The 24175-nt window shown below is 41.7% G+C and overlaps 1 protein-coding gene across 1 annotated transcript; it reads right to left on the bottom strand.

The window, feature by feature from the left end:
• Window positions 1–22587: 22587 nt before the first annotated feature.
• LOC130957143 (uncharacterized) lies at window positions 22588–23456 on the bottom strand. The gene is made up of 2 exons (XM_057884026.1): window positions 22934–23456; window positions 22588–22778 (listed from the first exon to the last, which is right to left on the bottom strand). The coding sequence occupies exons 1-2, from the start codon at window positions 23454–23456 to the stop codon at window positions 22588–22590; spliced, it is 714 nt and encodes a 237-aa protein (XP_057740009.1).
• Window positions 23457–24175: the final 719 nt, after the last annotated feature.

The raw sequence follows: 24175 nt of genomic DNA, 5'->3' as shown, positions 1-24175 counted from the left end.
CACCCCTGTTCTACTTTAGATTGAGTAGATATCTCTTGGATTCCTTAACCAGAATCTTCGTGGTATAAGCTAGAATTGATGGCGGCATTCAAGAGAATCCGGAAGGTCTAAACCTTGTCTGTGGTATTCTGAGTAGGATCCAATGACTGAATGACTGTGACGTGCTTCAAACTCCTAGCAGGCGGGGCGTTAGTGACAGACGCAAAAGAATCAATGGATTCTATTCCGGCCTGACCGAGAACCGACAGATGATTAGCCATGCTGTGACAGAGCATAGGAACGTTTTCACTGAGAGGATGGGAGGTAGCCACTGACAACGGTGAAACCCTACATACAGCTTGCCATGGAAGGAGCCTTGCGTGTTTGATGAAGAAGACAGTAGGAAAGCAGAGATTCAGAAGATGGAGTATCTCCAAAGCCTCAACCTATTCTCAATTACTGCAAAACAAGTACCTATTTCATGTTCTTTTGCTTTTCACAATCAATCCTGATAATTTCTGATATCCTGACTAAGATTTACAAGATAACCATAGCTTGCTTCAAGCCGACAATCTCCGTGGGATCGACCCTTGCTCACGCAAGGTATTACTTGGACGACCCAGTGCACTTGCTGGTTAGTTGTGCGGGATTGCAAAAGTGTGATTTCAATTTCGTGCACCAACAAGCTGCCATAACAAGAAGCTCGCCAAATGTCCAACTTAAGGACTTTAACTAAAAGTGCTGGGTGGGAGACAACCCACCATGGTATGATCGTTTCTTCTTCAGTTTGAATTTTTGTCTATTTTTCAATTCTGATTGAACCTGGAATTTTTGCATATCATTCATTGCATTTTTCATTCTTCATACTGCATAAAAAAAGGGGTGCCCGACGCGACCGCTTGACACATGCGATCGCGTCACTTGCGACAAACTACCACCCACGCGTCCGCGTCATCCATGCGGCCGCGTGATATGGAAATCGGCGTAAAGATCCAACGCCCAGAAAGTTAGGCTGGAATCGTGCGGCCATTGTGTGCTTCGCACAAATGACCCACGCGATCGCGTCCCTGACGCGATCGCGTCACATGCACAAACACTAATCCCACGCGACAGCGTGAGCAACGCGATCGCGTCGCGTGAATAGCACACCACTCCAAAGGAGACAGAGAGTTGCGTTGAAGCGACGCTGGAATTGTGCGTTTCGCATGATTTCCAGCGACGCGATCGCGCCATTCATTATTTACCAATCCCATGCGATTGCGTCAGCCAAGCGATCGCGTCAACCCCCATTTCACCCCAGCCACGCGACCGCGTGCCCCACGCGATTGCGTGGATTCAAATTTACTAACCCCCTAGTCACGCGAACCCTACCCATTCGCGTCACCCCCCCAACCCTTCTCCTTCCTCTCTTCTCTCCACAACCACCACCCACAACTTCCAGCAATCACCACCGCCTACCGCAACTCCCGACGACCACCCAGAAGCCACCACCACGCCAACCCCTTTCCTCCTTCCCCCTCTTTCTTTTTCTTCTTTCCCCTTCTCCCTCCACCGCCGTTGACCCCCCCCCCCCGCGCCGCCGATCACCACCCACCGCGCCGCCATCACCGCCGCACCCCTATCCGCCCACAACCACCACCCTCAACCCCCGTCCCAACCCTTCCCCTCCTACCCCCATTACCCTTCTTGAAGCCCCTGCCTCCGAACAGCCACCACCGCCGCCGCACAACCCACCTCCGCCGCATCGGACGCCACCACCACAATTCCCCAGCCACCTCTCTACCCCGCCTTCATTCATACGTCCACCAGGTTCCGCAGAACGCCACCCTTCTATCATTCTTAGTTAATTCCATATTTTTTTGTTTATGTTTATCATTAGGCTAGTTAGATATGCATGTTGTAGTGGATTCTAGGTTGTTAGGTAGCCTAGGATGTGGTTAGTGGATTTAGGCCTGATTAATTGCGCTGTTTATGCTTCTTGTTTTCTAATTTTTGCAATTCTGCTGTGCTGTTTATACTGTTCATATGCTGTAATTTCTTGCTTTCATGCTGCTTTTTACACTACTTTTTCATGTTCATATTCCTTATATGTAATTGCAGCTATATTTTATTTCATATGAACTATTCTGGTTGCTGTTTATTTTCCGGGAACATCCGATTTTAGCCAGAATGCTGCCCAAATTTTCTGTAAACTGTTTTGTTTCCATTCATGTCTTGGTTTTGGGTACTTTGAACTCTGCTTTACTATGCTTTTACCCAACTAATTCATGGATGACAGGGCAAGCTTTCTTATTCTTTTTAATTTCCTGGTTTATAAATTACATCTTGGATGATTCAATCACACTTTTTGATATTTTCATTTGATTCATCCCTAACTTCCTTGTTTGAATTTGAGTTATCTGTTGCTTTTATTTGTGAATTTTCGTTATTTAGAAAATGTTCATCATGCCACTTACTTTACCCATTTTTTTACTAACTCATTAATTTTAACCTCCTAAACTCTTTTTCAATTCTAACCAAACCTAACCTTTTAAAACATTTTTTCCTGGTTTCTCACTATTCTCTTTAACCTTCTAACCATGGCATGATGATCATTCTTCCTAAATAACATGAATTCTAAATACGCTATGGATTGTGCATATCTTTTCTCAGATTTCAATTCCTATACAATCTTTAATGCACATTGCTTAACTCAATTTTCATTCTTTTATTGCCCCTTTGCCACTATATGCTTAGTTTGCTATTTGCCTAGTTGTTTTCCTGTTTTTATTATATCCTGGCTTTCTATTTTTCAGGATGTGAGATTCCCAAAGAAAAGGGAAAGGAAAGGCTACCACTGGCAAACGAAAAAGAGGAGAATCCTCTGTGTCTATCTTAGACATCTTGCATGATGACTCCGCGCGGGAAAAACACTTTACCGCGTAGGAGAAGGCTGACCAGCTACTCCCTGCTACTGATCCCTTAAAGTTTGCAAACCGATACTGCGAGTTGAAATATCCGGCGTTTGCAACCTACAGGAACCTGTACTTAGAGCAGACTCTGAAAATCCCAAAAGAACCCCAGCAATACACCTCTGATCAAATCAAAGAAAGAGGCTGGTTCTTCCTGGAGAGAAACCTGACAGAGGTCAATGCATCTTGGGTAAGGGAATTTTACTGCAATTATTACAAAACTTCCCTAGATGCAGTAAACCTAAGAGGGAAGCAGATTCTGGTCACTAAAGAGGCCATTGAGGATATTTTGCAGCTTCCACATAAATTCGATCAGCCTGATGGGTACAAAAAGGCTGAGGAGGACATGTGTTTCATGAAGTTTGATTGGGATACTGTCAAGGTAAGGATAGCCCTTGACCCGACTGTTCCACGGGAAATGGGTCAGGACACCACCATGCCTAAGGGAATCAAGAGGATTTACTTAAATGATGAGGCTCGGCTATGGCATCAGATCTTGAGCAACTGCTATGCCGAGTACCCATGAGACAGAGATACCGGCCGCTATGATCACCCTCCTTTGGTGTGTGATGGAGGGTAAGGACCTGTACCTGCCACGTTTTATCTGGTCCTACATGGCCAGGGTCCACATTCGAGGCACTCTCCCCTTTCCGTATCTGATTACCCAGCTCGGACGTCGAGCTGACGTATCGTGGGAGGACGCCGATGAGAGGCCACCTGTTGCAGACTGCAGGAAGATTATCCCTCACAGCAGGAACTTTCTAGCTTTGGGCTACAGACCTCCATTCCTCTCATCTTACGGTGATACAGCCACACCATCTGCTGGCCCTTCTTCCTCCACAGCTACCCCAGCTACCCCTGCTACCACTACTGCACCTCCACCTACCTCAGAGCCAGTTTATCACCTAGTGCACCGCTTGTTTCAGCAGCTAGACAGGATGGAGCGCCGCAACCGGCGACGATATGAGAGATTTGAGCGTCGCAGCAGGCGACGCTATGAGCACCTAAAGCTGTTGATTCGATCTGGCGGCGACATCCCCTCCGAGCCTGACACTCTGATGAGCGGATAATTTGTACGCTTTTTGGCATTGTTTTTAGTATGTTTCTAGTAGGATTTAGTTAGTTTTTAGTATATTTTTATTAGTTTTTAGTTAAAATTCACTTTTCTGGACTTTACTTTGAGTTTGTGTGTTTTTCTGTGATTTCGGGTATTTTCTGGCTGAAATTGAGGGACCTGAGCAAAAATCTGATTCAGAGACTGAAAAGGACTGCAGATGCTGTTGGATTCTGACCTCCCTGCACTCGAAGTGGATTTTCTGGAGCTACAGAAGCCCAATTGGCACGCTCTCAACGGCGTTGGGAAGTAGACATCCTCGGCTTTCCAGCAATATATGATAGTCCATACTTTGCCCAAGATTTAATGGCCCAAACCGGCGTTCAAAGTCACCTTCAGAATTCCCAGCGTTAAACGCCGGAACTGGCACCAAAATGGGAGTTAAACGCCCAAACTGGCACAAAAGCTGGCGTTTAACTCCAAGAGAAGTCTCTACACGAAAATGCTTCAATGCTCAGCCCAAGCACACACCAAGTGGGCCCGGAAGTGGATTTTTATGTCATTTACTCATCTTTGTAATTCTTAAGCTACTAGTTCCCTATAAGTAGGACCTTTTACTATTGTATTTATCATCTTTGGACATCTAGTTCTTAGATCAGATCTTGGTTCTTCTGGTTCCCTCTCTGGGACCGAAGCCAATGATCACTCTTGTTCTTATTTATTTTCAACGGTGGAGTTTCTACACACCATAGATTAAGGTGTGGAGCTCTGCTGTACCTCGAGTATTAATGCAATTACTATTGTTCTTCTATTCAATTCCGCTTGTTCTTGTTCCAAGATATCACTTGTTCTTCAACTTGATGAATGTGATGATCCGTGACACTCATCATCATTCTCACCTATGAACGTGTGACTGACAACCACCTCCGTTCTACCTTAGATTGGGTGAATATCTCTTGGATTCCAGATACACGATGCATGGTTTATCGCCTGACAACCGAGCGCTCGCCTGACAAACGAGCCAGCCATTCCGTGAGATCAGAGTCTTCGTGGTATAGGCAAGAACTGATGGCGGCATTCAAGAGAATCCGGAAGGTCTAACCTTGTCTGTGGTATTCTGAGTAGGATTCAATGATTGAATGACTGTGACGTGCTTCAAACTCCTGAGGGCGGGGCGTTAGTGACAGACGCAAAAGAATCACTGGATTCTATTCCGGCCTGATCGAGAACTGACAGATGGATAGCCGTGCCGTGACAGGGTGCGTTGAACATTTCCACTGAGAGGATGGGAGGTAGCCACTGACAACGGTGAAACCCTTGCATAAGCTTGCCATCGAAAGGAGTAAGAAGAATTGGATGAAGACAGTAGGAAAGTAGAGAGACGGAAGGGACAAGCATCTTCATACGCTTATCTAAAGCTCTCACCAATGATATACATAAGTATCTCTATCTTTATCTTTATGTTTTATTCATCATCTATACCCATTTGAGTCTGCCTGACTAAGATTTACAAGGTGACCATAGCTTGCTTCATACCAACAATCTCCGTGGGATCGACCCTTACTCGCGTAAGGTTTATTACTTGGACGACCCAGTGCACTTGCTGGTTAGTTGTGCGAAGTTGTAGTGATCACAATTTCGTCCACCACACTCCATCAGAGCCATCTGAGGAGGAGGCAGATGAGCACGGGGAGGAGACCCATCCACAGAGAGAGGCTGCGCAGGCAGGCTCAGAGCAGACTGCACCCCAACAGGAGGACCCACCTCAGATTCAGGCAGCAAACTCCGAGATCCCCATTCAGTCAGCACCTCCTCCGCAGCAGGCAGATCCTCAGACCACCACCACAGAGACTCTGGCTACCCATCCTTCTGGAGATGACACTCCTTCACACCCAGCTTGAGTGAGCATCGAGGACGATGCTATTATTTAAGTGTGGGGAGGTTGCCATCTCTGGCATATCTTTATTTTGGTGAACCACTACAAACTCTCTCTTATTTTGTTCATTGTCTGTATTTTTGCATATTTTTCTCTTTTCACTTTTTATTGTACTTTTTGCATTTTGAACTTTGAGCTATATGTATACTATTTTGGATATTTTAGCTTGATTTGCACATTAGTTTACTAGTTATATTTTAAGTGGATTAATTAGTATAGTTTACCCTTTTTAGCATATGATAACTAATTTAATTGAAAATAAAAACGAAGTAAGCTATAGACTTTAACAGAATCAATCCACACATCTTGTATATATAGCATTACATGTAGTTAGTAAACAACATTTCATCAAGGAGGAACACTAAAACTTTAAAGCCATCCAATATATATTTTACATTGAGTATAATGGGAACTCTTGATTTCTACTTGCATGACACACTTAAGTGATATATGATTTATGAGTTTGAGAACATACAGCCTGTGAGTTTTGAGCTTAATTGTATGGTTATATTTAAACCATAATATTTTATTCCTGTGTGTTCCATCCTTCTTTTTTATTCTGGTGTTCTTTACTTTGTTTTAATCTATATGTCCAGTTATAGAATATAGATACATACCAAGAAAGTGATTGAGGCCTTGTTTGATTTTAACTCACTTATCCCAAATAAAGCCTACCTTTTACATCACCCTTGTTAGCCCACTTGAGCCTTTTAATCCCTTCTGTTTTATAACCACATTACTAGCCTTAAGCAGAAAAACAAAATAAAAATCCCAAGTTAAATCCTTGGTTAGCTTAAGATAGATTTTGTGTAATATTTAAGTGTAGGGAATTTTATGGGAACATGGAATGATAGAAAGTAGGAAATTAAATTAAACAAGTCATGTGAAAATAATTTGGGAAACATGCTCATGTGAAGTCAAAATAAATTAATTACCATGTGTAGAAAAAAAATTTTTAGTATTTGAAAAAAAAAGGGGATACAAAAAGAATTCCCCGAATGCAAAAAGCGATGCACATGGTATAAGAACAAAATATGAGCATGTAATATAAAAAGTGGAAAAAATATGGGAAAATCGGTAAAGAGGCTTAGCTTTACAAAGTATGTATGTTAGGTGAGATCTTAGACTAATCAAGAATTCACTTAATTAGCTCACTTAGCCTTATACATATACCCTTACCTTTAACTTGGCCCCATTACAACCTTAATTAAAGACCTCATGATTTTTGTATGTCTGTATTCTATAATTGTTGATTGATTAGATAAAGAACAAAGCTATAGAAAGTAAGGATAAAAAGAGGAATAGAGTGATTAACCCAATAAACACTGAGTGACTAGAGAGTAAACACAAAACCCAGTGAGGGTTTAATACCTCATTATCATATATCTCTACTTCTATTGTTAATTGTCTTGCAAGTTTGAAAAATATTTTATTTACCCATCTCAATTGTAAAAGTGCTTTAACATTATCTAAGGTTGGCTATACATATTGGATTCCTTGAGAATGTAAATTAATTTAACTACATGTAAAGCTCTATATATAAGTGAATAATAACTAGACTTGCATGACTCATTTAGGTAGATGCATTTAGAATAGATTGCATTGCATGAGATTCCACCACTTCGCCTTACTCTTTATCTTGGATTTAGCATGATGACATGCTATTGTTTAAGTGTGGGGAGGTTGATGAACCCATATTTTATGATATAATTTGTGCTGAATTTGAGTGTTTTATTCAATCCTTTACCCACTTATGCATGTGAAATTGTATGTTTTTACTTTCCCTTCCTTATTATGTGATGTATGTGAAAAACATGTTTTCTAGGCTTTAAAAATATTAATTTTAATTATCTTTTATTGCCATTCGATGCCGTGATTCGTGTGTTGAGTAATTTCAGATATTCCAAGGCAAGAATGACTTAAAGGATGAAAAGGAAACATGCGAAAATGGAAGGAAAGCTTGAAACGGAGTTCTTGAAGAAACTGGCAGCGACGCGATCGCATGGGCGATGCGGCCGCGTGTCAGTGCGACGAGAGTGCGACGCGAACGCGTGACTGACGCGATCGCGCGCCTTGAGAGAAACGCATATGACGCGGACGTATGACTGACGCGGCCGCGTGACATGAAAAACTCAAGATGACGTGACCGCATGACTGATGAGCGGATAATTTGTACGCTTTTTGGCATTGTTTTTAGTATGTTTTCAGTATCTTTTAGTTAGTTTTTAGTATATTTTTATTAGTTTTTAGTTAAAATTCACTTTTCTGGACTTTACTATGAGTTTGTGTGTTTTTCTGTGATTTCAGGTATTTTCTGACTGAAATTGAAGGTTCTGAGCAAAAATCTGATTCAGAGACTGAAAAGGACTGCAGATGCTGTTGGATTCTGACCTCCCTGCACTCGAAGTGGATTTTCTGGAGCTACAGAAGCCCAATTGGCGCGCTCTCAACGGCATTGGAAAGTAGACATCCTGGGCTTTCCAGCAATATATGATAGTTCATACTTTGCCCAAGATTTGATGGCCCAAATCGGCGTAGCAATTCGGCCTCAGAAATTCCAGCGTTAAACGCCGGAACTGGCATAAAACTTGGAGTTAAACGCCCAAACTGGCATGAAAGCTGGCGTTTAACTCCAGAAAAGGTCTCTACACGAAAATGCTTCAATGCTCAGCCCAAGCACACACCAAGTGGGCCCGGAAGTGGATTTTTCTGTCATTTACTCATTTCTGAAAACCTTAGGATACTAGTTTACTATTAATAGGACCTTTTGACATTGTATCTGTACCTCATGACACTTTACACGTTTCTTTGTGTACCTTTCACGGCATGAGTCTCTAAACCCCATAGTTGGGGGTGAGGAGCTCTGCTGTGTCTTGATGGATTAATGCAATTACTACTGTTTCTTATTCAATCATGTTTGCTTCCATTCTAAGATATCACTTGTTCTTAACCCGGATGAATGTGATGATCTGTGACACTCATCATATTCTCAACTATGAACGTGTGCCTGACAACCACCTCCGTTCTACCTTAGATTGAGTAGATATCTCTTGGATTCCTTAACCAGAATCTTCGTGGTATAAGCTAGAACTGATGGCGGCATTCAAGAGAATCCGGAAGGTCTAAACCTTGTCTGTGGTATTCTGAGTAGGATTCAATGATTGAATGACTGTGACGTGCTTCAAACTCCTAGCAGGCGGGGCGTTAGTGACAGACGCAAAAGGATCGATGGATTCTATTCCGGCCTGACCGAGAACCGACAGCTGATTAGCCATGCTGTGACAGAGCATAGGAACATTTTCACTGAGAGGATGGGAGGTAGCCACTGACAACGGTGAAACCCTACATACAGCTTGCCATGGAAGGAGCCTTGCGTGTTTGATGAAGAAGACAGTAGGAAAGCAGAGATTCAGAAGATGGAGCATCTCCAAAACCTCAACCTATTCTCCATTACTGCTGAACAAGTACTAATTTCATGTTCTTTTGCTTTTCACAATCAATCCTGATAATTTCTGATATCCTGACTAAGATTTACAAGATAACCATAGCTTGCTTCAAGCCGACAATCTCCGTGGGATCGAACCTTGCTCACGCAAGGTATTACTTGGACGACCCAGTGCACTTGCTGGTTAGTTGTGCGGGATTGCAAAAGTGTTATTGCAATTTCGTGCACCAAGTTTTTGGCGCCGTTGCCGGGGATTGTTCGAGTTTGGACAACTGACGGCTTATCTTGTTGCTTAGATTAGGACTGTTTTATTTTTGTTGGTTTAGAGTCTTTTAGTTGAGTCTAGTTTCATATTCTAAGTTTGGTGTCAATTGCATGCTTTTGTTTTTCTTTTAGGATTTTCGTTTTTGCATGTTCTTAGTCCCTTTTTGATTCATAAAAATTCTAAGTTTGGTGTCCCCTTTGTGTTCTCCTTCAAAATTTTCGAAAATTTAGTGTTTGATTTTCTAAAAATTTTAAGTTTGGTGTCTTTTTGTTGTTTTTCTCTTTCCTCTTTTCAAAAATCAAATCTTTTTCATAAAAATTTTTTTTCAATCATATCTTTTTAATTGCTATTTTCAAAATCTTTTTAATTAACTGATTGATTTAGTTCTCAATTTGCTTTGATCTTGTTTTCTTTTTGATTTTCGAATTTTTTTTTATTATTTTAATTTCCTTTTGTTTTATTTTAATTTTTCGTTTAAATTCAAAAAAAAAAAAAAACAAAATTTATCTCTTTGCAATTATTATCATTTCCCTTTTGTCCATTATGGACTTAAGTGGGATTAATCAGTCCAAAAGGACTCTGGGGTCATATGCTAACCCCATTACAGCTGCATATGGGAGCAGCATCTGTACACCTCCCATCAAAGCAAGCAGCTTTGAGCTAAATCCTCAACTCATTATCATAGTGCAGCAAAATTGCCAGTATTCCGGTCTTCCACAGGAAGAACCTACTGAGTTTCTGGCACAGTTCTTACAAATTGCTGACACAGTACATGATAAAGAGGTAGATCAGGATGTCTACAGACTATTACTGTTTCCGTTTGCTGTAAAAGATCAAGCTAAAAGGTGGTTGAACAACCAACCTACAGCAAGCATAAAAACATGGAAACAGTTATCAGACAAATTCCTGAATCATTTTTACCCTCCAAAGAGGATGACACAGCTAAGGCTGGACATCCAAGGCTTTAAACAAGAGGATAATGAATCTCTTTATAATGCCTGGGAGAGGTATAGAGGTATGCTTAGAAAATGCCCCTCTGAAATGTTTTCAGAGTGGGTACAGTTAGACATCTTTTACTATGGGCTCACAGAAAAAGCTCAGATGTCTTTAGACCACTCAGCTGGTGGATCTATACACATGAGGAAGACAATTGAAGAAGCTCAAGAGCTTATAGACACTGTTGCTAGAAACCAATACTTATATTCTAGCAATGAGTTCGTTCCAAAGGAGGAAGTCATGGCATTAGTCACTGATCCTAATCCTCAAGAACAGATGAATGAGCTTAATCAACAATTGCTCCTGATGACTGAACAGTTAGCAGAATTTAAAGAAATGCTCCATGATACTAAGGTTGCTAACAAGAGAATAGAACTGCAGTTGAATCAAGCAAAACAGCAAATATCTAAACAGATAACAGAGGAATGTCAAGAAGTTCAACTGAGGAATGGGAAAACACTGAATAACACTGCTCAAAAGAGCAAAAAGCCAAACAAGGAACAATTGACAGAGGATAACCAAACCACTGTTCAAAATCCCTCTGAGGACAGTAAGAGCCCAGAGAGGAATGTTATTGGCGTTCAAACGCCAGAAAGGGAAGGAAAGCTGGCGTTAAACGCCCATTCCCTGCCCAGTTCTGGCGTTCAAACGCCAGAAAAGGGGGAAAAGCTGGCGTTAAACGCCCATTCCCTGCCCAGTTCTGGCGTTCAAACGCCAGAAAAGGGGGAAAAGCTGGCGTTTAACGCCCATTTTTCACTCAATCCTAGCGTTCAGACGCCAAGGGAAGATCAGACACCTGAGAGTGCTGACAGTAATCCCTCTAAAAAGGCCTCTTCAACCACCTCTGTAAGGAATAAACCTGCAGCATCTAAGGTTGAAGAATACCAAGCCAAGATGCCTTATCCTCAGAAACTCCGCAAAGCGGAACAGGATAAGCAATTTGCCCGCTTTGCAGACTATCTAAGGACTCTTGAAATAAAGATTCAGTTTGCAGAGGCACTTGAGCAAATACCTTCTTATGCTAAGTTCATGAAAGAGATCTTGAGTCATAAGAAGGATTGGAGAGAAACTGAAAAAGTGTTTCTCACTGAAGAATGCAGTGCAGTCATTCTGAAAAGCTTACCAGAAAAGCTTCAAGATCCTGGAAGCTTTATGATACCATGCACATTAGAAGGTGCTTGCACCAAGACAGCCCTATGTGATCTTGGAGCAAGCATCAATCTAATACCTGCATCCACTATCAGAAAGCTTGGGTTGGCTGGAGAAGTCAAACCAACCAGGATATGCCTCCAACTTGCTGATGGCTCCATTAAACACCCATCAGGCATAATAGAGGACATGATTGTCAAGGTTGGGCCCTTTGCCTTTCCCACTGACTTTGTGGTGCTGGAAATGGAGGAGCACAAGAGTGCAACTCTCATTCTAGGAAGACCTTTCCTAGCAACTGGACGAACTCTCATTGATGTACAAAGAGGGGAAGTAACCCTCAGAGTCAATGAGGATGAGTTCAAGTTGAATGCTGTAAAAGCTATGCAGCATCCAGACACACCAGAAGACTGCATGGGCGCTGACATTATTGACTCTCTGGTAGAAGAGATCAATATGGCTGAAAGCCTAGAATCAGAGCTTGAGGACATCTTCAAAGATGCTCAACCTGATCAAGAAGGACTAGAGGAAGCAAAGGAATTTTCGAAAATTCCTCAGGAGGAGGATAAACCTCCCAAACCTGAACTCAAACCTCTACCACCATCCCTGAAGTACGCATTTCTGGGAGAAGGTGACACTTTTCCAGTGATTATAAGCTCTGCTTTGAATCCACAGGAAGAGGAAGCACTGATTCAAGTGCTAAGGACACACAAGACAGCTCTTGGGTGGTCCATAAGTGATCTTAAGGGCATTAGCCCAGCTAGATGCATGCACAAGATCCTGTTGGAGGATAATGCCAAACCAGTGGTCCAACCACAGAGGAGGCTAAATCCAGCCATGAAGGAGGTGGTGCAGAAAGAGGTCACTAAATTACTAGAGGCTGGGATTATTTATCCTATTTCTGATAGTCCCTGGGTGAGCCCTGTCCAAGTTGTCCCCAAAAAGGGAGGCATGACAGTGGTTCATAATGAAAAAAATGAACTGGTTCCTACAAGAACAGTCACAGGGTGGCGCATGTGTATTGACTACAGAAGGCTCAATACAGCCACCAGAAAGGATCATTTTCCTTTACCATTCATAGACCAAATGCTAGAAAGACTAGCTGGTCATGATTACTACTGCTTTTTGGATGGCTATTCAGGCTACAACCAAATTGCAGTAGATCCTCAGGACCAAGAGAAAACAGCATTTACTTGCCCTTCTGGCGTGTTTGCCTACAGAAGGATGCCTTTTGGTCTGTGCAATGCACCTGCTACCTTTCAGAGGTGCATGCTCTCTATCTTCTCAGATATGGTAGAGAAATTTCTGGAAGTCTTCATGGATGACTTCTCAGTATATGGAGCCTCATTCAGCTCCTGTCTTAATCACCTAGCACTTGTCCTGAGAAGATGCCAAGAGACTAACCTGGTTTTAAACTGGGAGAAATGCCACTTTATGGTGACTGAGGGAATTGTCCTTGGGCATAAAATTTCAAGCAGGGAATAGAGGTGGATAAGGCAAAGGTAGAAGTAATTGAAAAATTACCACCACCTGCCAATGTTAAGGCAATTAGAAGCTTTCTGGGGCATGCAGGATTCTATAGAAGGTTTATAAAGGATTTTTCGAAAATTGCAAAACCTTTGAGTAACCTGCTAGCTGCTGACACACCATTTGTGTTTGACACACAGTGTCTGCAGGCATTTGAGACCCTGAAAGCTAAGCTGGTCACAGCACCAGTCATCTCTGCACCAGATTGGGCATTACCATTTGAATTAATGTGTGATGCCAGTGACCATGCCATTGGTGCAGTGTTGGGACAGAGGCATAACAAACTTCTGCATGTCATTTACTATGCTAGCCGTGTTCTAAATGATGCACAGAAGAATTACACAACCACAGAAAAAGAATTACTTGCAGTGGTTTATGCCATTGACAAGTTTAGATCTTATCTAGTAGGATCCAAGGTGGTTGTGTACACTGACCATGCTGCTCTTAAATACTTACTCACAAAGCAGGATTCAAAACCCAGGCTTATCAGATGGGTGTTGCTTCTGCAAGAGTTTGATATAGAAATAAGAGACAGAAAAGGGACAGAGAACCAAGTAGCTGATCATCTGTCCCGAATAGAACCAGTAGCTGGGGCGTCCCTCCCTTCTACTGAGATCTCTGAAACTTTCCCAGATGAGCAACTCTTTGCCATTCAGGAAGCTCCATGGTTTGCAGATATTGCAAATTATAAAGCTGTGAGGTTCATACCCAAGGAGTACAGCAGTGTGCAAAGAAAGAAATTACTTTCAGATGCCAAGTACTACCTCTGGGATGAACCATATCTCTTTAAGAGATGTGCTGACGGAGTGATCCGCAGATGTGTACCCAGAGAAGAAGCACAAAGGATCCTATGGCATTGCCATGGATCACAGTATGGAGGACATTTTGGAAGTGAGCGAACAGCCACTAAAATCCTCCAGTGTGGCTTCTACTGGCCTACTCTCTATAAAGATTCCCGAGAGTTTGTGCGTAACTGTGACAGTTGCCAAAGAGCTGGTAACCTGCCTCACGGATATGCCATGCCTCAACAAGGGATATTAGAGATAGAATTGTTTGATGTATGGGGAATTGACTTCATGGGGCCATTCCCACCATCATACTCAAACACTTACATTCTGGTGGCAGTAGACTACGTATCTAAGTGGGTAGAGGCAATTGCTACACCCACCAATGATACTAAGACCGTGCTGAAGTTCCTCCAGAAACATATCTTCAGCAGATTCGGTGTTCCCAGAGTACTAATCAGTGATGGGGGCTCTCATTTCTGCAACAAATAGCTATACTCTGCTATGGTTAGATATGGAATCAGCCATAAAGTGGCAACTCCGTATCATCCACAGACAAATGGGCAAGCTGAAGTCTCTAACAGAGAGCTAAAAAGAATCCTAGAACGGACTGTGATAGCCCGAAGGAAGGATTGGGCAAAGAGCTTGGATGATGCTCTGTGGGCATACAGAACAGCATTCAAGACTCCTATAGGAACCTCTCCATACCAACTGGTGTATGGGAAGGCCTGTCATTTGCCTCTGGAACTGGAACATAAAGCCTACTGGGCAACCAGATTCCTAAACATGGATGCTCAATTAGCTGGTGAAAAAAGATTGCTCCAGTTAAATGAGCTAGAGGAGTTCAGACTCAATGCCTTTGAAAATGCAAAAATTTATAAGGAAAAGGCAAAGAAGTGGCATGACAAGAAATTGTCAACCAGAGTCATTGAGCCAGGACAAAAAGTTCTGCTCTTCAACTCCAGGCTCAAATTGTTCCCAGGAAAACTCAAATCCCGGTGGCGGGGTCCGTATGTGATCACAGGAGTGTCACCATATGGATATGTTGGGCTTCAAGATGTTGATTCTGACAAAAAGTTCATTGTTAATGGACAGAGAATCAAGCATTATCTTGAGAGCAATTTTGAGCAGGAATGCTCAAAACTGAGACTTGAGTGATTCTCAGTAAGGGTCCAGCTAAAGACAGTAAAGAAGCGCTTGCTGGGAGGCAACCCAGTCATTAGGAGGTTACATGATTAGTTCTTACAGAGGCAAGTATCAAAAATGAAGGAATTCACAGAGTTACAGAAGGATTCAGCTCAAAAAGCAGAGAAAATGAGCTTACTGGCGAAAAAATGCCAGTAAGGGGCATTTTGGGCGTTAAACGCCAGAATGGGTACCATTCTGGGCGTTAAACGCCAGAATGGGTACCATTCTGGGCGTTTAACGCCAGGAATGGTGCCATTTTGGGCGTTAAACGCCAGAATGGGCACCATTCTGGGCGTTTAACGCCAGGTGTGCAGCATCCTGGGCGTTTTGGAAAAACGCCCAGTGATAAAGACTTTCTGGCGTTTAACGCCAGCCAGGGCACCTGGCTGGGCGTTAAACGCCCAAAAGGGGCAACAAATGGGCGTTAAATGCCAGAATGGGTGCCATTCTGGGCGTTTAACACCAGCAAGGTGGGGGGACCACAATTTTGTTTTCAAATCAAATTTTTTTCAAACTTTCCTTTTCTGACCCATACTTTTCTACAAAATCACACTTCAATCATTCATCATTCACTTTCAAATCTTCAAAAATCAAAGCCATTCTTCAAATTTATTTCAAATCAATTACAAACATTGTTCAAAAATTTCACCCTTTTCTCAATTTCCTTCCATATCTTCTCAAATCTCCTTTCAAATTTCTCTTTTTTTCGAAAACTCCCCTCCCCACCTTATAAATACACGTTTGGCTCCCTCATTCCACCACACCATTCGAATTTCCTCTTCCTCCCCCTCTCTTCTCTCTTTTCTTTTGCTTGAGGACAAGCAAACCTCTAAGTTTGGTGTGCTTTTCCGTGATCACTAAGCCAAGATTCATCAAGATCATGGCTCCTAAGGGAAAACAAACCAATTTAAGAGGAAAGAAAGAGACTAATCCAAAGAATCTTTAGAATCAAGAGAAGTTCTTAACTAAAGAACATGAAGACCATTATCACAAAATAATGGGTCTGAGGTCAGTGATCCCGGAAGTTAAATTTGATCTGAAAGAAGATGAATATCCGGGGATCCAAGAGCAAATTCGAAACAGAGGATGGGAAGTTCTAACCAATCCTGAAACAAAGGTTGGAAGGAACATGGTTCAGGAATTCTACTCCAATCTGTGGCTGACAGATAAGTAGAGAATGACTGGAACCGCTTACCATACCTATAGAACCATGGTCAGAGGGAAAGTTATGTACTTCCATCTGGACAAAATAAGAGAAATCTTCAAGTTGCCTCAACTGCAAGATGATCCTGACTCCTTTAATAGGAGAATGGTGAGAGTAGATAAAGGGTTGGATCAAGTTCTTGAGGATATATGCCTCCCTGGAACTAAGTGGATAACCAATTCTAAGGGTGTCCCAAACCAACTCAAGAGGGGAGACCTCAAACCAATTGCAAGAGGTTGGCTAGACTTTATTGGGCGTTCCATATTGCCCACTAGCAACCGTTCTGAGGTTACCATCAAGAGAGCAGTAATGATTCATTGCATTATGCTGGGAAAAGAAGTGGAGGTTCATCATGTGATTGCCTGTGAGATCTACACAATTGCAAATAAAAATTCCACTGAAGTCAAACTGGCTTACCCAAGCTTAATCTCCTTGCTCTGTAAAGAGGCTGGGGTGAAGATGGGAGTAGATGAATTCATACCCATTGAACATCCAATCACCAAGAAGTCAATGGAAGGACAAGTGCAAGAAAACTCTATCAAAAGGAGGGCGCAGGAGTTCCTCCCTGAATTTCCTGAAGTTGGCTACTGGGCCAGCCTAGAGGCATCTATCACCAAGTTGCAAGAGACTATGGAGCAACTTAAGGAAGAACAACAGAATCAGAACTGCATGCTCTGCAAATTGCTGAAGGAACAAGAGAAGCAGGGGCGTGAAATCCAAGAGATGAAACGCCAAAAGCTCTCCTCTCAAGCTGAGAGAGCATCCACTTCTCGAAATCAAGGTTGTTGAGTCCTAACTCTGTAAAAACCTCTATCATTAGGAGCCTAATTTTTTTCGTTTTTTTTTATTTTCTAGTTTCATCTTATATTTATTTTCCGAGTCTTTGTCTTAATTCATAATTAATAAAATTTAAAGTTTATGCCTTAAAGCTATGAATGTCCTATGAATCCATCACCTCTCTTAAATAAAAAGTGCTTTAATCACAAAAGAACAAGAAGTACAGGATTTCGAAATTTATCTCTGAAACTAGTTGAATTAGTTTGATGTGGAGACAATACTTTTTGTTTTCTGAATGAATGCTTGAACAGTGCATATGTCTTTTGAATTTGTTGTTTTGAGAATGTTAAAATTGTTGGCTCTTGAAAGAATGAGGAGAAAGAGAACTGTTATTGAGGATCTGAAAAATCATCAAATTGATTCTTGAAGCAAGAAAAAAGCAGTGAAAAAAAAAAGAGAGAAGAAAGAAATAAAGTTGTGAACCAAGGCAAAAAGAGTGTGCTTAAGAACCTTGGACACCTCTAATTGGGGACTTTAGCAAAGCTGAGTCACAATCTAAAAAGGTTCACCCAATTATGTGTCTGTGGCATGTATGTATCCGGTGGTAATACTGGAAGACAGAGTGCTTTGGGCCACAGCCAAGACTCATACACTAGCTATGTTCAAGAATCATCATACTTAACTAGGAGAATCAATAACACTATCTGAGTTCTGAGTTCTCATAGATGCCAATCATTCTGAACTTCAAAGGATAGAGTGAGATGCCAAAACTGTTCGGAGGCAAAAAGCTACTAGTCCCGCTCATCTAATTGGAACTATGTTTCTTTGATATTTTGGAGTCTATAGTATATTCTCTTCTTTTTATCCTATTTTGATTTTCAGTTGCTTGGGGAAAAGCAACAATTTAAGTTTGGTGTTGTGATGAGCGGATAATTTGTACGCTTTTTGGCATTGTTTTTAGTATGTTTTCAGTATCTTTTAGTTAGTTTTTAGTATATTTTTATTAGTTTTTAGTTAAAATTCACTTTTCTGGACTTTACTATGAGTTTGTGTGTTTTTCTGTGATTTCAGGTATTTTTTGACTGAAATTGAAGGTTCTGAGCAAAAATCTGATTTAGAGACTGAAAAGGACTGCAGATGCTGTTGGATTCTGACCTCCCTGCACTCGAAGTGGATTTTCTGGAGCTACAGAAGCCCAATTGGCGCGCTCTCAACGGCATTGGAAAGTAGACATCCTGGGCTTTCCAGCAATATATGATAGTCCATACTTTGCCCAAGATTTGATGGCCCAAATCGGCGTAGCAATTCGGCCTCAGAAATTCCAGCGTTAAACGCCGGAACTGGCATAAAACTTGGAGTTAAACGCCCAAACTGGCATGAAAGCTGGCGTTTAACTCCAGAAAAGGTCTCTACACGAAAATGCTTCAATGCTCAGCCCAAGCACACACCAAGTGGGCCCGGAAGTGGATTTTTCTGTCATTTACTCATTTCTGTAAACCTTAGGATACTAGTTTACTATTAATAGGACCTTTTGACATTGTATCTGTACCTCATGACACTTTACACGTTTCTTTGTGTACCTTTCACGGCATGAGTCTCTAAACCCCATGGTTGGGGGTGAGGAGCTTTGCTGTGTCTTGATGGATTAATGCAATTACTACTGTTTCTTATTCAATCATGTTTGCTTCCATTCTAAGATATCACTTGTTCTTAACCCGGATGAATGTGATGATCTGTGACACTCATCATATTCTCAACTATGAACGTGTGCCTGACAACCACCTCCGTTCTACCTTAGATTGAGTAGATATCTCTTGGATTCCTTAACCAGAATCTTCGTGGTATAAGCTAGAACTGATGGCGGCATTCAAGAGAATCCGGAAAGTCTAAACCTTGTCTGTGGTATTCTGAGTAGGATTCAATGATTGAATGACTGTGACGTGCTTCAAACTCCTAGCAGGCGGGGCGTTAGTGACAGACGCAAAAGGATCGATGGATTCTATTCCGGCCTGACCGAGAACCGACAGCTGATTAGCCATGCTGTGACAGAGCATAGGAACATTTTCACTGAGAGGATGGGAGGTAGCCACTGACAACGGTGAAACCCTACATACAGCTTGCCATGGAAGGAGCCTAGCGTGTTTGATGAAGAAGACAGTAGGAAAGCAGAGATTCAGAAGATGGAGCATCTCCAAAACCTCAACCTATTCTCCATTACTGCTGAACAAGTACTAATTTCATGTTCTTTTGCTTTTCACAATCAATCCTGATAATTTCTGATATCCTGACTAAGATTTACAAGATAACCATAGCTTGCTTCAAGCCGACAATCTCCGTGGGATCGACCCTTGCTCACGCAAGGTATTACTTGGACGACCCAGTGCACTTGCTGGTTAGTTGTGCGGGATTGCAAAAGTGTTATTGCAATTTCGTGCACCAGTGACCCACGCAGACGCGTGACAGAGGCCACGCACCAGAAATTGCAGAAAACGATTCCAGCATTTTCTGAAGCCTTTTCGGCCCAAATCCAAGTTCAGAAGGCACAGACCAGAGGTTATGAAGTAGGGGAACGCATCCATTCATTTTTTATGCATTCATAATTCATAAATTTTAGATTTAGATGTAGTTTTTAGTGATAGAGGCTCTCTCCTCTCTCTTAGGATTAGGATTAGGATTAGAATTTATTTTAGGATTAGGATTTCTTTTCACTTCAGGATTATTTTATCTTCATCAGGTTCAATAATTTATATTTCTCTTCTACTTTTATTTACTCTGATATTTTTAATTGTGTTTGATTGATGTTGCCTAATTGGCTGATGATATTATCCATGTTAGAATTGACATTTTCTATTTAATATAATTTGAGGAATTTCAGACTCATGATTGCTTTTCTTTAATTTTAATTTAGATTATTTACTATTGGCTTTAATTGATTAATTGGAAGCTCTTGAGTTCTCAACTATTCATGATTGATTGTTATGTCGGCTAATTAACTGGAATTTCACTAACTCTAGTCTTTCCTTAGGATTTGGCTAGGACTTGGAAAATCTAACCAATTGGTTCACTTGACTTTCTCTTGCTTACGCAAAGGTTAACTAAGTGGGATTAACTTCCATTCTTATAGGAGTAACTAGGATAGGACTTCTGAAATTTCATATCTTGCCAAGAGTTTATTTTATAGTTAATTATTTATTTTATTTGCCATTTAATTTACTTGTTCCTCACTTTTAAAACCCCAATTTACAAAACCCATAACCAATAATAAGAACATACCTCCCTGCAATTCCTTGAGAAGACGACCCGAGGTTTAAATACTCGGTTATCAATTTCAAAAGGGTTTGTTACTTGTGACAACCAAAACGTTTGTAAGAAAGGTTGATTGCTTGGTTTAGTAACTATACCTACAACGAGAGTTTACTATAACTTCTAAACCATCAATCTTCAGTTCTTCAAAATGGCGCCGTTGCCGGGGTAATTTTGTGAAGAAGACACAAGAAACTCCAGTGGACAGCATAGAGCATAACTTCGTACTGGAACAAGTAGAGGAAGTTGTCATTGTAGAAGAAGAAGAGTTGGTTGAAGATTTAGGAGATGCCGAACCGCCACCTGAATCTAGAGTTGTGGAGAATTCTGTCAAGAACACTACAATTGATGCTAAGGAGGATAGTGCACAGCCTCCAATGTAGATATCTTATGAAGAACTGGACGGGATAACCCAAGAAGCAAGTTTCCTTGATGACGATGATCACGAGTTGAGTTCTCTCAGTAATGCACTTGCATCCGCAAGTGAATTCTTTGAGACAGAATAATCTTCCCCAAGTGAATATGAAGATGATGCAGAGGTCCACTTTTCTCAACCTCCTAATTATGACTCAAGTGATGAGGAAGAAATGGAAGACTTTGACCAGGACATGGCTGGATTGGAAAAGGTTTGCATAAAAGTGGAGGAATTCACTAAAGAACACAAGGGAGTAGAGCTTGCAGAACCACTAAAAACACCGATCCCAAGGCCACTACCAACCAACACAGACTTCAAGTGGGTAAAATCCTTGACTCTTATCTTTACTTTTCCACTTGAATATGGTTTTCTTGAAACAGATGGCCAGCTTAGAGCTCTTTGCGGCTTTAAGAGAAAAAGGGAAATGACTCGCACTCAGCGCTGGTATGCAAGATTCAAGGAGGTTTCGCACTTCAATTTGAGGTGCAGGAATTGGTGTCAAGCTCAATTCAAAGGATCTCGGAAGCTGTTTGGTCACTGCAGTGAGAATTCGGATTACTCATCACCTGACTGGAAAGATGTAGATCAAGACAAAGACGGGTGTAAAAGAAAAGTTTGGGATTCTGGAGTCTATTCTGACATTCAACACTCCGGGAGCCTGCAAGCCTGTTTGAACTCACACAAGGGCTTTACGTACTTTGTTTGGGACCCCGGAGGATGCTGGCATTCCAAACACTAGTGGAGATTCTTGGATGAATACAAGCACAAGCCGCCATAACAAGAAGCTCACTAAATGTCCAACTTAAGGACTTTAACTAAAAGTGCTGGGTGGGAGACAACCCACCATGGTATGATCGTTTCTTCTTCAGTTTGAATTTTTGTCTATTTTTGAATTCTGATTGAACCTGGAATTTTTGAATATCATTCATTGTATTTTTCATTCTGCATACTGCATAAAAAAAAGGGTGCGCGACGCGACCGCTTGACACATGCGATCGCGTCACTTGCGACAAACTACCACCCACGCGTCTGCGTCATCCATGCGGCCGCGTGATATAGAAATCGGCGTAAAGATCCAACGTCCAGAAAGTTAGGCTGGAATCGTGCGGCCATTGTGCGCTTCGCACAAATGACCCACGCGATCACGTCCCTGACGCGATCGCGTCACATGCACAAACACTAATCCCACGCGACAGCATTTATAAAGTCCACGCGTCGCTTTTGCTTTTCCAATCGGCGCGTCCGCGTCACTCATGCGGACGCGTCACTGCGAATTCCTCTTTTCTGCGCGGTCGCTTCGCTGACGCGTACGCGTCACTTTTCGCTTGTCATCTCCTCAGTTTCTTGTATTCCTTCCATTTTTGCAAGCTTCCTTCCCAATCTCCCACTCATTCATGCCCTATAAAGCCTGAAACACTTAACACACAGATCACGGCATCGAATGGAATAAAGGGGGATTAAAATACTTAATTAAAGGTCTCCAGGAAGTAAGTTTTCAATCATGTAATAACTTTAGGAAGGAAATATAAATGCATGCTAATTATATGAATAAGTAGGTAAAGAATGTGATAAAACCACACAATTAAACACATTGTAAACCATAAAATAGTGGTTTATTAGAAAGCATACTTCAAATGAGATGAAAGAGGCTTCAATTCACTCTTTGCCTCAAGCTGAGGTTCCTTTTTGTCAAGCTCACGGAGTTCATTCTCAACAACTTTCTCATGTTCACCCTCTTGGTCATCCGTCTCTTCAACAATATGGTAGCACAACTTGTTATGGTCTTCTTCTTGCACTTCTGCTACCACTTCATCAATTACATCACATCAGAGAATGAAATGCTCTTCGGGAGGATGCTTCATGGCTTCTTCTAAATTGAACTTGATAGTCTTGTCTCCAACCTCAAAGGAATATTGGTGAAGGCATCTAACTTGAATTTAGAGGTCTTAAAAAAGGGTCTACCAAGTAGAACGGAGGATGAGCTTCTATTTTTTGTTGGAGGCATTTCAAGGATGTAAAAGTCAACCGGAAAAACGAAATCCTTGATCGCCACAAGAACATCTTTGGCTCTTCCTGTTACCGTGATCACACTTTTATCGGCTAAGGCAAACCTCGCCGCCGACTTCTTTAATGGAGCTAAATTCAACCGCACAAAGGTAGAAAGTGGCATAATGCTCACACAAGCTCCAAGGTCACACATACAATCATGAAAAGTGCGTCCACCAATACAACAAGACACCAAACAAGGCCCAGGGTCACCATATTTATTTGGAATAGGTTCCATCAAGGAAGAAATTGAACTACCCAAGGATAATGTTTCCAATTCTCCTATCCTATCCTTGTGTGTACACAAGTCTTTCAAAAATTTTGCATACTTTGGAATTTGTTGAATAGCATTAAGAAGTGGTATGGTTACCTCAACCTTCTTGAACACTTGAAGCATGTTCAAATCAAATTCCAGTGTCTTTTTTGCTTTCTTCACCATGGAAGGGAATGAAATAGGGATTAACTCATCCACTAGAGCTTTCCTCTTAGGTTCCTTGAGGTTTACTCCTTCTTCCTCATGCCTTTTGTCTATCTCCCCCTCTTCATGTGGAGCTTCAACAACCACTTCTTCCTCATAAATGTCCTCCAAGACCCTTGGAGGTATCTCCTCCAATGTAGTTCCCGACCGTAGAGTGATGGCATTAAGCCGCCCTTTGGGTTTGGTTGGGGTTGGGATGGAAGGTTAGAAGAACTTGAGGGTTGGTTGGTGTTGTTGTTGGAGGTGGGGGGTTGGTTTAACATGACCATCTTCGAAAGCATGTTGGTGAGTTTAGCCAATTGAGCACCCAAGGCATCAAATTCAGCCTTGTTGCTCTTATCTCGTTTCTCCATAGCGGCTCTAAGCTCGTCAACTTGATTGGTGGGAGATGGAGAGGTTTGGTTGGATTGTTGTTTATGGTGTGGTTCTTGGTACTTAGTGTAGTTGTTTTGGTTTAGGTTGGAGTGATTTTGGTTGGCTTGGTAGTTGGTCTTGTTATGGTGGTATTGAGATGAAGATTGGTTGTTATTGTGATGAGAAGAAGAGTTATTCCATCTTTGGTTTTGATTGCTTCCTTGTGCATTATCCATCCACCCTTGATGCTGATTACTACCATAAGGGTAGTTGTTTTGGCCTTGAGAAGGATAGGGTGGATGGTTGTTGTAATTCACATTGGCCAC

Source organism: Arachis stenosperma, chromosome 10, assembly GCF_014773155.1.
Source record: "Arachis stenosperma cultivar V10309 chromosome 10, arast.V10309.gnm1.PFL2, whole genome shotgun sequence".
Classification (NCBI taxonomy): Eukaryota; Viridiplantae; Streptophyta; class Magnoliopsida; order Fabales; family Fabaceae; genus Arachis; species Arachis stenosperma.
The sequence above is the reverse complement of the archived record's forward strand: the minus strand, read 5'-3'. Positions and strand labels throughout refer to the sequence as shown.

What these genes read in the sequence shown, in the direction of transcription:
- LOC130957143 (XM_057884026.1), bottom strand. Translation starts at nt 23,456, where the DNA reads ATGGTGAAGAAAGCAAAAAAGACACTGGAATTTGATTTGAACATGCTT. An exon ending in CTCATCCTCCGTTCTACTTG is followed by an intron (nt 22,779 to 22,933) that starts GTAGACCCTTTT and finishes TAATTGATGAAG; the next exon opens with TGGTAGCAGAAGTGCAAGAA.